At 41.5% G+C, this 12,585-nt stretch overlaps 1 protein-coding gene and 1 long non-coding RNA gene across 3 annotated transcripts; both read right to left on the bottom strand.

Moving 5' to 3' along the window:
- Positions 1-1,831: 1,831 nt before the first annotated feature.
- LOC131684022 (sorting nexin-25) lies at positions 1,832-6,822 on the bottom strand. 2 transcript variants are annotated; one of them, XM_058966502.1, is made up of 5 exons: positions 6,751-6,822; positions 6,391-6,672; positions 4,828-5,704; positions 3,364-4,768; positions 1,832-3,306 (listed from the first exon to the last, which is right to left on the bottom strand). In XM_058966502.1, exons 2-5 carry the CDS (start codon positions 6,509-6,511, stop codon positions 2,635-2,637), a joined length of 3,075 nt encoding a protein of 1,024 aa, XP_058822485.1. In that variant the 5' UTR covers positions 6,512-6,672; positions 6,751-6,822; the 3' UTR covers positions 1,832-2,634. The 2 variants fall into 2 exon arrangements, with proteins under 2 accessions (XP_058822485.1, XP_058822476.1); XM_058966493.1 differs by having other exon boundaries at positions 6,391-6,812.
- A 3,300-nt stretch (positions 6,823-10,122) lies between these two features.
- Positions 10,123-11,768, bottom strand: LOC131684122 (uncharacterized). The gene is made up of 3 exons (XR_009304622.1): positions 11,732-11,768; positions 11,545-11,663; positions 10,123-11,472 (listed from the first exon to the last, which is right to left on the bottom strand). It is a non-coding gene; the product is annotated as an uncharacterized LOC131684122 (long non-coding RNA).
- Positions 11,769-12,585: the final 817 nt, after the last annotated feature.

Genomic DNA, 12,585 nt, shown 5'->3' on the forward strand with positions numbered 1-12,585 from the left:
AATTTTTCTGCCTACATTCTCATTTCTCTTTCGACGCTGCTGTCGTTCGCTAGTGCAGGATGCCCAGCACTGTACGGCAGTCTGTATACAAATCAGTAACATGACAAAAAATGCTGCCCCCAGTACAGCCACCAGACGCAAGCGATACAGCTTCTCTTTCCTTATTTTACACTTTTTAATATTTTTAATCTATTCAATATTATTAATCATAAACAACGACAATGAATGCGGTTCGTTTGCGCCACGACCGGCATCAACGCTTTCGTGTGCGGGCCTCTCCCTTTGACTATGCAGAGAAAAATGTACAAAGCGAGAGAACAAACTTTACTACGCCTCACTCTCACCGATCAGTCGGAGTACAGCAGCACAACAAAAATGTATTCTACTGCTGTACGGGAAAAAGTACTCGGTTTGGCTACCGTTCTGGCAAGAGCTGTAGGGATGCGTCGCTGTAGCGGGCTGTACGGCTTGTGCAAATGTAAATATACCGAAAAAATGTAGTTTACCGGTACCGTTGGCATCCCTGGCGCGTGCTCCATTGCCATACCGCCTTCGTCCTCTGTTGCTTCGCCGTTGAGGTGCTCGTCATAGTACTGCTTCCACCTCTCAATGACCTCACTTTCGTTCGTAAGAAGGATGCCGTTTAAGTCCCTGCACATATCGGCTTGCGGAACGTAGCCTTTGCGCGAACTATTCAGCTTCTCGTAGAACTTCCGTGTGTCGTTTATGCGGTACAGTTGTCCCATCGCTTCGCGATTTCATTCCTTCTGTTGGTGCTTCTTTCTCCGGAGGACCGAGGTTTGCATGTTCCGTGCTTATTTGTATCGCTCCACATTCTCGTTCCGTGCTGCATTCTCATCCTCTATTAACTTCTTACATTCGTCATGCAACCAGTCGTTTCCTCGATTCGGAATCGCTGTACCTATTACCGCTATAGCAGTATTTCCTTTGGCGGAACGGATCTCCCTCCAGCCATCTTCAAGAGTAGCTGCGCCCAGCTGTTCTTTCGTGGGTAGTGCTGCTGCTGAGCGTAGTCTTAGGCAACCCCGGCGTCCCGAAGTTGCGCGATGTTGGGCCTTGGCATCCGACTACGACGAGTGTTGTACACCGTCGAGAGTTTTTAGCGCTATGCGGTACCTAGGTAATGGTCCAAATCTTTATTCGCACTGCGGTAGGTACGAACGTTGGTGATATCTTTGCAGGGGACGAAAGTACTTCGGACTACCATGTCACGGGAAGCTGTGAAGTTTACCCATCGTTTACCGGTTCAAACATTACCTCCCGTCCTACCTGAGCGTTCATATCACCGATGATGATTTTCACGTCCCGTTGCGAACAGCCGTCGTACACCTCCTCCAGCTTCGCATAGAACGCTTCCTTCTCGTCGTCGGGTCGTGTGGGCAGTGTACGTTGATGATGCTGTAGTTGAAGACACGGCCTTTAATCCTCAACTTACACATCCTTGCATTGATCGGAGTCCATCCAATCACGCGTTGATGCATCATACCCAGCACTACAAAGCCGGTCCCAGCTCGTTGGTGGTGCCACAGCTCTGATAGAAAGTAGCCACCCGATGCCAGCTTTTCCATACCTTTTGTCCGGTTAAGCAAAGTTCTTGCAGTGCTACGACTTCCAAGTTGCGTGGTTGGAGTTCGTTGTAGATTATCCTGCCAAAGCTGGAAAGCAGAGTGACCTGCAGTTCCATGTTTCGAGTTCCCGATCGTAGTCCTTATTTCGTAGCTTAGGTCTCTGCCGATTGTTTTTCTCTAAGTTCTTCTAAATCGGTGTCACCCTTCCTTACTCAGGCAACAGAAAAGAAATTAAAAATATGTTTTTGGAGATTCTTTATTGAACTAATCTGTATGATTATTCCACCTTATCTACATTAAACATAGTGTTCACAATTAAGTACCAATAGTTTTTTTTGCACATAAACAGTCGGTTGGTGACTAGATTAGATAGTTTTTTTTGTTTTTCTTTGGAACCTCTTTCCGGAATGCCTAGTAAAAAAGCTTCATACCAAAGTCTCTCAAACATACATATTATTATTATTATCCGTGTCATTTTTTTTCTCTCACCATTGACTGAGACTGTTTTCCCTTAATTTATTCTATAGTTGAGGTACCATGCTGAATCGAAGCCTGAACATGCGTTGAACTGCCTAATGGGCCCCGGTTGAATTCCAGTATTTTTAACAATTCGATCGAAAATTGACATGATCAATTCTCACAATCGCACTACGGCGTCTTTCTTAATTCCAGAAAATCCGCCTAATCATTTTTAGCGATTCTGAGAATCGATCACAGTATTTAATCAACTCAAGATCGAAAAACCATGGTGACGGTGAGCCAAAAATTTTTCTGCGTTGCCCCCTAACCTCAATGTAAAAGCGAATAGAATTACCGGAAACTACACACTAAATGCAACAACACACCATCGCAGACATTGAATCAACTTCTTCAGGTCCTCGCTCGATGCAGCACGGTTCACTGCAACGGAACGTCACCCCACAGGACAAACATGCACGCGATCTATTGTCTAAACATATCTACGAACTAATACATACGGCGGATAAGCTGATATTACAGAATCGGTGGCTATTTCTTCGTGTTCCAAATTCGTTCAATTCTCCCCTTAGGTCCTTGATATGATTCGAGTGGGTGTCGAATGTACCAGTCCCGCTGTACCGGCATGTCCCGCATGCGTAGGTGTCGAATTAGCCGATGAGCTCGATCCTCCCACGACGGCAACCGCTGCCACACTCGGGGGGACCTTCAGCTGACGGATCTCCGGGAACAGTTCCAGCATCAGAATCTCCAACAGATCGTAGAACAGTTGCTTGTTGTAGGCGGGATTCTGGGCGTTGTCGAACAGTTTCATAATACCGGCCCGTGCATTCTGGGCGCCAATCAGATTACACAGCAGATCGGGAATGTTGTCCAGCAGTAGCGATTTAGCGGCGTTCATTGTCATTTCCTCCTGGTCTTCGGTTCGATCGATGGTTTTGATCGTTAGAACTCCTCCAGGCCAGAGAGCTTTCAGTACGGTCGAGGCGTACGTGTGAAGCATCGGTTCCTCAAACAGCCAGTTGATCGATTCCCGGATTTGTCGATTGATCGTTTGACCGTAGGTGATCTGAACGAAGGAGATTAGACTGCGCCTCAGCCATTTGAACACACCTCCCATGTCGAAGATTTCCCCGAGCAGGGCGTACAGGGGTTCTGCTATTGAGTCTTTCGCGTCCGGGTCGGTTGGGGCTTTGGAAGTTCCGTTGTCCCCGGTTGATCCCTCGAGATACATGGAGACCTGAAATTTAGTTTAAGTCAGAGATGTTTTGGAAGGTATTAGAGAATGACAACTTACTTGATCATCATCCGGGAAATCCACCGTGTTCAGCTTAAAATGCGATCCCCAAAATTGATCCATTTTTTCACTGTTGGCCTTAAACAGGGTGGCCAATGAAAACTTGGACTGCTTCTTGGAAGGTGACGGCAACGTACTCTGCTTAAGCCGTTCCGAACTCGGACTTAGGAATTCGTACAGGGCTTCACTCTGATTCAAATGATCATCTTCAAGAATAAAATTGAGATACTTTTGAATCTGTTGTTTGGCTTTCTCCAGCAAGGTTTTGTCGTTTTTCAACAGGAACAGCTTGAAAGCATTGTTCGAGGGAAGATCTAAGGCTTTCAGATCGGAACACATAGGCCGCAGTTTTCGGTGAAGTTCGTGAAATTGTGCCAAGGATCGGACAACAACCCAACCGGTTGAAATACTGTCAGCAGCATCCATCGCAGTCGAAACGTCCTCCTTGCCGCAGTCATTCACTTCATCCACCTGAACGACGATCATGAACTGCGGTTGTGGTTCCTTATCATCGGAGAAATCAACGCTTTCCACGATCGCTCGCCATTTTCCCAGATATTCACCCCACACCTCAGTCCTTAGTAAGTGCGATTCGAGTTGACGTTTCTCTCCCTTCAACCAGTCGATCTCTTTCTCCAGTATCGTTAGCAGTTTCGAGTCCGGTTTCAGCGATTGTTTCAGCGCTTCCAGAGCCTGGTTCTTATTAGATAATTTTTCGTCCAACTGTTCTAGCTTATTTCGTGCATAGGTGGAATGGTTGCTCAGATCGAGAATTACCGGATCTACATCTCCACTGGATGACGCATTGGAAGCGGTCTCATCCTGACTCTCGGTGCTGGATGAGATGTATGTGTTCAGGGTTATCTCTTTGATGTCGTCCTGTGTCAAAGAATTTTTTAGCTTGGTGTATTCTTCACTCAGTAGAAACGGATGGTAGTACTTGTCCTCCATGGTCACCAAACACTCGCGCTGTATGTCATAGAATACCTCAGGCCCGCCGTCACCGACCAAAAATGATTCCATTTTCTTACGGGTAGCTTTATCTACGGGAATCTCCGCGTTCGGACACCGGATGTAGGTATAGAATATCTCAGCTCCTAGCTGATGCCAGGCAGCCTTTGACGTATGCTTCAGTTCTTCAACGGTGGTGTAAAATCCTACCAGAGATGATGCCTTCAGCGGTTCTAAAAAGATCGTGAAGTGCCGTCTACCAGCAACGGTCGATAGAATGTCCAAGATAGACAGATCTACGTCATTGCTGACATTTCCGTTCCAGCCGAGCTTGGCTAAACTTTTCTCGCATTGACTTTTGGCAAACGACAACTGCTGAATGTATTTTTTAAGCTTCAACGAAGCAGTGATCTCTGCTCGACTAGGGCCACTATCCGAATCGCCAGAATTATTCCTAAAAATATAACGGATTTTTAAACTGGATCAAATGTTTCTTTTTAATTTCAAATGTACCCGCTGATGTTAGCTTTCCCGATGAAAAAATCACTATCCAGACCCCTAGTCCGCTGCAAGTTCTGCATCGTAGTCGCCTGCATAATGTCGCTCACAATACTGCTCCTAATCGAGTGAAGCTCCTCTGTTGTCTGACTTCCAGTGATGATCTTCAAAAACTCTTCAAAATTTGCAGCGTACGCGTAGCTACGCTTGTGAATCGCCGCCGCCACCAGCTTCGTTTCGATGCACTCAACAATTTGTTGATTTATAAAATCCGGCGAGGTAATAAGTTTAATCATCGGATAAAGTACCTTGTAAGAGATTACTTCCGACAGCAGATCCTTGATCGGTGATAGCGAATAGCCCCGGGGTAGCAAAAATATAGTTAAAATTTCACAAATTTTCTTTAAAAACTCCAGCTCCTTCTCAGTCGTCGTCAAGTAAGATGACGTCCCAAAAACGGGATCGGTGCCAAGTTCCGCCGCCCTTGCTTGAGCTATTCGAATCTTCTCCAGATGGATGGTCGCTTTTATCACAAAATCAACAGCTATCATTTTGGGAGCATCAACACGGGAAGCTCGTTCGTGTAACTTTTCGATTCCAAGCCAGATATCCTCCCGCAGTAGATCCACGATTCGTCGCGGATTGGCGACAATTTCAGCCAGCGCTGGACTAACCACGTCTCGCATGGCATTAGCAATAATTTGCTGCAAAAGACCATCAACCGTACGGCCAAAGATGATCGGCAGACTGTTGGCGGTTCTCGGAGGGGACGGTGGGTCGAACAGTTGAGATTTGGTGGCATTGTACAGGACGTTCGAGGGCAGGTCTCGGGTGTGGTGGGTACTCTCCTTGTTTGTGAGCTTGTAGTGAACGTAGATGGTGCCGAAGATGGCTGGGGATGAAAGTCGAGAAAATAATTTGATTAATAACGTATAAAACTATGTTTAACCCTAACACGGAACGTAGATTCATGTGTGCGGTGGGTCTAACCAAGCTTTCTTCATTGTGAAGCCCAGCCATTCTGGATAAAATTTCCATATTCTCGAGAAACAAAATTATCGTTTTATTACTAGCAACATAGCGACGGAGCTAATCGAATAACGGAGCATGAGCTTGTAGAAATTAATTGCCCTAATGTATGTAATCATTAAGACATTCTAACTTGTGTTCATAGAAAAAACGCCAATATCCACCTACAGTGTCCGTCTGTCGTACATAAAACACCAAATTAAAAATCTCCTTTTGTGTGCATTTTAGTGTACTTTTCCGTACCATTATTACCGGGCAAGTTTATGACATAATATTGTTTGCTTGTATTTACCTACGATCAGTGCAGCTAGCAAGTTGACCGAACAAGCTGCCATCAAGCATATTTCACAACAGAAAATGGATCATCATGTTTCAACATCGTATCACCTTGTTTTGTACATTTCTAGTTACAAAGGGAAACTAAATTGTAACCCAACCCACACAACTCCGAACGCATCGTAAATATTGATCCAGACGCGAATCCAGATAAAATACCACCCCCACGCACCCCCATTTGAAACCATATTTTTTCGCACAGAAGCTACTCACCCAAACCAATCAGTATCAGCGAGTACAGCAGAAACAGAAAAATGTAGAAAAACGGTGGCCAGTACAGGGAAACGGCAACGATCACAGTTCCAACAACTCCAATCCAGTAGATTATTCTCATTGTGAAAAGGACAACCTATTTTCCAGCTGCTGCCGTTTTCGACCACCTTACTTTTCAAGGGTGACTGACAAGGCTCCAGATGCTGGCTCAGTTTAGTGCTACTCTCTGCCGAGTAGGTAACTGGTTCGGGTCAGCATTGCTACACACGGCAGTCTCTTCACCTTGCGGAAACGGCAAACTTTCCAATTAGCTGAAATGCTCGCTAAATATTGCACAATTTAATCGATTTGCTAACGTACTTGTATAGGATGTAATGCACTGAACAGGCTTGGTGATTAGTAAAAATATATACGCCCCATCATCCGATCAGCTGTCATTTGACAGGGCTCGTTTTTTTTCTTATCGGCAAAGCAGCGTAGTATTAGTGCGGTGTTTTTAAACAGAACACAGTAGAATGAAGGAGCTAAGGCAAAATAAACAACCTTGCGGCGTTCTTTTGACGGTGAAATCGCTAGTGACGGCAGGGTTGAATTGCATTAAATGGATGCGAAAACATGCACGAGCTACTCAGTGCTAGAGGGCAGAGTGAAAGATAACCGCCGGGTGATGTAGGGGATGTGAAATTGAATTTCTGGTATAGTCTGATCAGGCTCGATGTTATCGGCTTGAATCAAAACCTGTTGAATGGAAACAAAGTTCATTCTGTAGCGTGAAACTGGCGTCCAGGTGGCGAGTTCAACGGGGAACCAGTTTGTTTTTATTTCCCAGATTATGTTAGCACACTTCCGGTAACTATCCGATAGCCTTTAGGAATCTCTCTACGAGGTGTACCCGTGCGCTGCGGCTTAGTCGCACAACCGCACCCTATAAATCGAAGTGACGCAAGTCCGCTGAGGATCTGCCGGGCGAGGCGGCCGCCGCACAGAGGAGTAACTAGAACAAATTCTTGGCCAAAAACCAAAATATTTTTCTTCGATTTTTTTGTTTCGTTATATTTTTTTTACATACCTAAGAACCTACTGTATAACGTGGCAAAATTAGGAGTATATCAAAAATTGTTAAAGAATTTTTGCATGTATGCCCAATGGTGATATTTTAAGGGATATTTTAATCGTTTTCGTTATATATTCAGTAAAATCGCTTTCTAGTGATGATGACTGTATTAAATAAGAAAATATTATTACAAACCTAGTTCAACACAACCGTTTGTTTAACTTCAGCTTAAAACTAACTATAAAAAGTAGACTTGCTGTGCATTGCACCAACTTTAAAAAATACCTTTTTTAAACATTTTATTCCAAATTTGAATGATAAAAAAGTTACATTATACGGCTAGATCCGGCAAAGTTGCTGAAGCAGTATTACAAAACAAGATTTCAGCTATACAAAAAATACTCGAACTCTTCTGATCTTGTCCGATCCACCAATCCCAAGCGATTTGAAAATATTGAAATTTTTACTAATTTGAGGCACACCGAAATGCGGTAGGGCCAAATATTATGTTTGCCAAGGCACAGGCGTCCCTTTTCTTCTCCCTTTTCCACTGATCAAATGTTTATGCAACTGGAAAAACAAATGTATTCACAAAGATCACCTAGAAATTACTAGTATTCGAAAGGGTATAGAAAATTGGCCTCTGCACTGGTTGGTGGGTAGATGCCAAATTGTTCCAAAAACTAGTAATTGTCTATTTTTAGTTCATATTAAGGCATAATAACAACAATTGCAGCAGCAAATAATTTTGGCCAGGATTCGACCCCATTTACTCCTCTGTGCGCCGATCAACGGTCGGAAACAAACCTGCGATCCACTCATTTGCCCGGCTTACTCAGACATGTGGCTATCACGGTTAAATAAAACAACCTGCAGAATAAGTTCTTTTAACTTACTTTTGAGTTGTGCGTCGCTTTCGCACTTATTAGTGTTGTCAAAAACAAAAACAGAGATTCGACTCAGTCAAGGTCTTCCGTGGAGGAAGGTACTTTTGAGTTGTTTGGGGTGAACTCAAAATTAGGTAAATTCAACTTAAATTTGAGTATAAAAAACCTATCAATGAGTTGTAATTTTTGCCGTGATTAAATGGAAACTACCTTCAACACGGTTTACCTAATTTTAAGTTCCCCCACGATACCACGAGATTGAGTCAAAGGAACTCAATTTTAGGTAGTTTTTCGTTTCCGTGATCCTTAGTTTAAATCCGGTAGCCACATTGGTTGGTGCAACAGATATGCAATAAGAATTTCAAAAGTCTGGGAAGAACAAAAAATGTTAGGAAAACTATTCTCGACCAAAAATGATTTATTAATGATGTGTTATATGAAAATAGTGCATTTATAGCCCAAGATAAGTAAGGAGAAATAGCTTATGGAGGAAAAACTTAAATTGGATTTGAAACTAGTATAACCAAAAGCCTTTATTTTCAAAAATATGTAAATATCTGCAACCAAACTAAAAAATCTGCAAATATCTGCGTCATTGAAAAAATCTGCAGCTAAAATTAAAAGTCTGCGAATTTGCAGACATTGCTGACATCTGGCATCTCTGTGGTGGAATCAAAGTAAAACTGGCAACGCTAGCAAAATGTAAACAATACCTATAGAGTACTTGACAATCTGTAATTGTATTAGAGGATTAAACGATTTGTTTTCCTCCACCTGTTATAGGTGGAGGAAAACAAATCGAAAATTGCTTTTCGGTCGGATTATTTTCATCATGGAACCTGACCAACCGGTATTGTGCATGTCCGGAATAAGTTTTACAGTGTCAGAGTATTTCAAAACCATTATAAATACTTAAGACGAGCTATTTCAAATGTTCAAATTGGCTGACAGTTTTATATATGACAGCTGGAGGAAAACAAAACCCCAATAGGGATCTTTAATTTGGAAAAATTGTGCCAGTTTTTCATATGTATTGGTAGCGGGTGTCCTTACGAGTACACTCATATCATTCTTAAACCCTTATTATTCTTTTATGATTTTTAAATTTAAAAAAACCAAATTAAACTCAACCAGCAAACTGACAGTTGCCCTACTAAATGACGCATCTGCAAATATCTCGTTCGCCTCATTGTTAACCGGGACAGCACCCCACACAGCATGATCTGGTACTTTGTCAATCCGCTAGCAACCTGCCATCTCAAGTTTCATCTGCAAACTATGGTAGATCTGATAAGGCAACCTATAGGGTCGTACAAGTCGCATGGGTTTGGATGTGTTATTGTCCTAAAAGGAAACAAACTAAAAAATGTTTTTTTCAATAGTTTCGGGCCAAAAAATTGAAAAAGGACTGAGATATTAACTCACGGTACTAATCTGCATCAGAATATGCCTTAACCCGCACACCCCTAAGGATCCCTATTAGTGTGTGTGATATGATTTGCATAGAACTTATTAACACTCGTAGTAATAGACTCGCGGATGTAAAAATCGTAAAACTGGCAACTAGAAAAGCAAGCATTTTAGATTGAAACCAAGAGGCTCAATATATGAATCAAAAGAGAATTTAAACGTGTGATATTGAGCAACAAGAAGTAAGGAAAACAAAAAAATCCAATTTCTTGAAAAACACAAAGTTGATGAAAAAGTGCACAATTAAAATGCTTTTTATGCAGTTAGGTGGAACACAATACATATCTTTCTAAATAACATTGTAAAGTACTAATACGGATATGAAAAGTGAAGCCCACTGTGAATAACAAAATATATTTTTAAATAAAATCGCAATACTTGTTCTGCTTGTTTGCATTGTATGACGTCATGCTCGTTTGGCTCCGGATTTTGAGCTTGTTTGGCTCGATAAAACTACCTTCGCTGGTCTATTACTATGAGTGTCGATAGTTTTGATTGGAGCCAATAATAGGGGCCCACCGAATGTTTATCTGTTGCATTCGAACTCACGTAACTCTCATGTAAACAAACCACCGAGAATTGTTAAACGGAGTTCATCTGGTTGATTTTGTAGGGTTATGTCGACTGACCTAAAACCTAATGGCTGCCAACTTTTTTCTCTGCACGCCAAGCAGAACTTGCTTCGATATTTTGTTTTTGTTCAATAATGTTTATTATATTGTTGTGGCGGTGGTCAGCTATTTTCGTCCGCGTCCCTTATCACCTATTTTGTAAGGTGATTCATCAACAGTGCTATCTTTGAAAATGAACTACCTTGGTTATTCAACTAATTTTTCCGATCTTATTTTAATGCCTATAATTATATTATTATTATTCATTGTATTCAGCATTGCACATAGTGTGTCGTATGTAATTTTAAATGTTCTTTAATTTGATGGCATTACAAGGGAACACGTATCCGCCGGTTGATGCCAATCTAGCTGACATCTCTTTGGACTGAGCAAACTAATTTATTTGTTTGTTTAGTGTTATTTGACCAAATAGGGAACTAATCCACTGGGCATTTAACGTGCCTGAGGAATACGCATGGTATTGTCTGAGTGAAAAAAAAATAGGAATTAATAGTTTCGAGAAGAATCAGAAGTCAGCTACCAATTCGCAGCAGTCATACCAGCACGAAGAACATACGTTTTATTGTCATATTCATTGGCTCACTTTTAGGCCAATAAATCAATTAAATTAAATCAATAATTTATGGTCCATTTTATATTGTCGACAACACTCCCGACACCCGGCTGTCCGGAGCTCAAGTTGGTTTCGATGAAACAAACTCTCGATAAACGGTTATCCAACACCTTCGCATCGCGAACATTTACGTATACTAGTCAATAAACTATTCAAACCTTTTATGCACGAAAATAAATTCTCAGTCGCATCACTTGCTTGAGGCGAATCCTGACTAACAACCCACCCACTACCCAATCCGTGGTACTTATGGAAGTGTCACTGAGTCGGGGCCTTCCGTTAAGCAAGTACCACATCAACACTTCCTTTCTCATACCCCAAGCTACGGTAAAGATGGTCGTGGCCAGCAATGGTGGTTCTCAGGCGAAATTCTCGCTTGGACTGGATCAATTGTTATTCCCAAACAGTGCTCCTCAAGTAGTCTGGCTGGAAATGAGAGTCATCAGTCTGCAATCTACGAAGTATACCGTGCTTACGCAACGCAATAATGTTTATTACATTGTTGTTGTTGTAGTTTGCTAAAAGTAGTGGCTAAAAGTTTATTACATTGAAAGTTGGATTTTTGATGTACTTCGCTATCGCACTTTTTTCACGGTTGCCAAATGAAATGATGAAATCTAAAAAAAATTAAATATTTTTTTCAATCAAATATATTAATATATTATTATTATTTTATTTTACCTACCAGATAGTAAAAGTAAGGAGTCTATTTTTGACACTTTTTGATGTCAAAAATCTGTCACACGCTCATTCAAAATTACTCCAAAATAAGTAACCCCACCACTCATTTTCATAAAAAGTGTACGTAGTCAAGAAGTTTTTTTATCCTCACTTACTCAGTTTTGAGTTTGGGATGAAAATGTCAAAATTGAGTATTTTGTACTCAATCCCCGAATACGAAAAATAACCATTCCGTACTTATTATAATACTACTAAGAAATTCATATGTATTTAAATTTTCACTAACCTGAACCTGCCCATAGAAAATTATTCCGGGATCTTTCTCCACTGTTATTTTGGGAAAACCGTATTTCGTAGTATCGGAAGAAGCTATAAAAAATGAGACATTATCTTAAAACAGTATCAAACCTCGCTGAAATTTACCCTTTAGTTTTCTGTATGACTTCGCGCCGATCCTATAACAGTTATGTCTCTTTTCAAAGATTGATTGAGATCACGAGTTGAGCTACTTCTACTCAACTTTAGACTTATTTTTTGACAATTCACCTCAGTTTTTGAAATTACTCGGAGGAAACTCAAATTTTGAGTAGTTTTAAATGAGCGCGCAGGTCAAAGGAGTTGCACTTTTGATTCATCACACTTTCAAACTGTGCAATTCGATTTGGTGTGAATTGTGAAATATTAACGATGCTTAATCCCTCTGAATAAAGACCCGTCATCTCTATCGTTAGTTTACCATACAGACACTTTATACAAAGACTAGCGAAGTGTCAAAAATTGCAGCCAAACGAGCATGATGGTTTTGAGAGGGGAAGTGCAAGAGGAAGCCCATGCAAAGCTTATGGGAGCTTCCGCGAT

The sequence above is a fragment of the Topomyia yanbarensis genome, chromosome 1 (assembly GCF_030247195.1).
Source record: "Topomyia yanbarensis strain Yona2022 chromosome 1, ASM3024719v1, whole genome shotgun sequence".
Taxonomy (NCBI): Eukaryota; Metazoa; Arthropoda; class Insecta; order Diptera; family Culicidae; genus Topomyia; species Topomyia yanbarensis.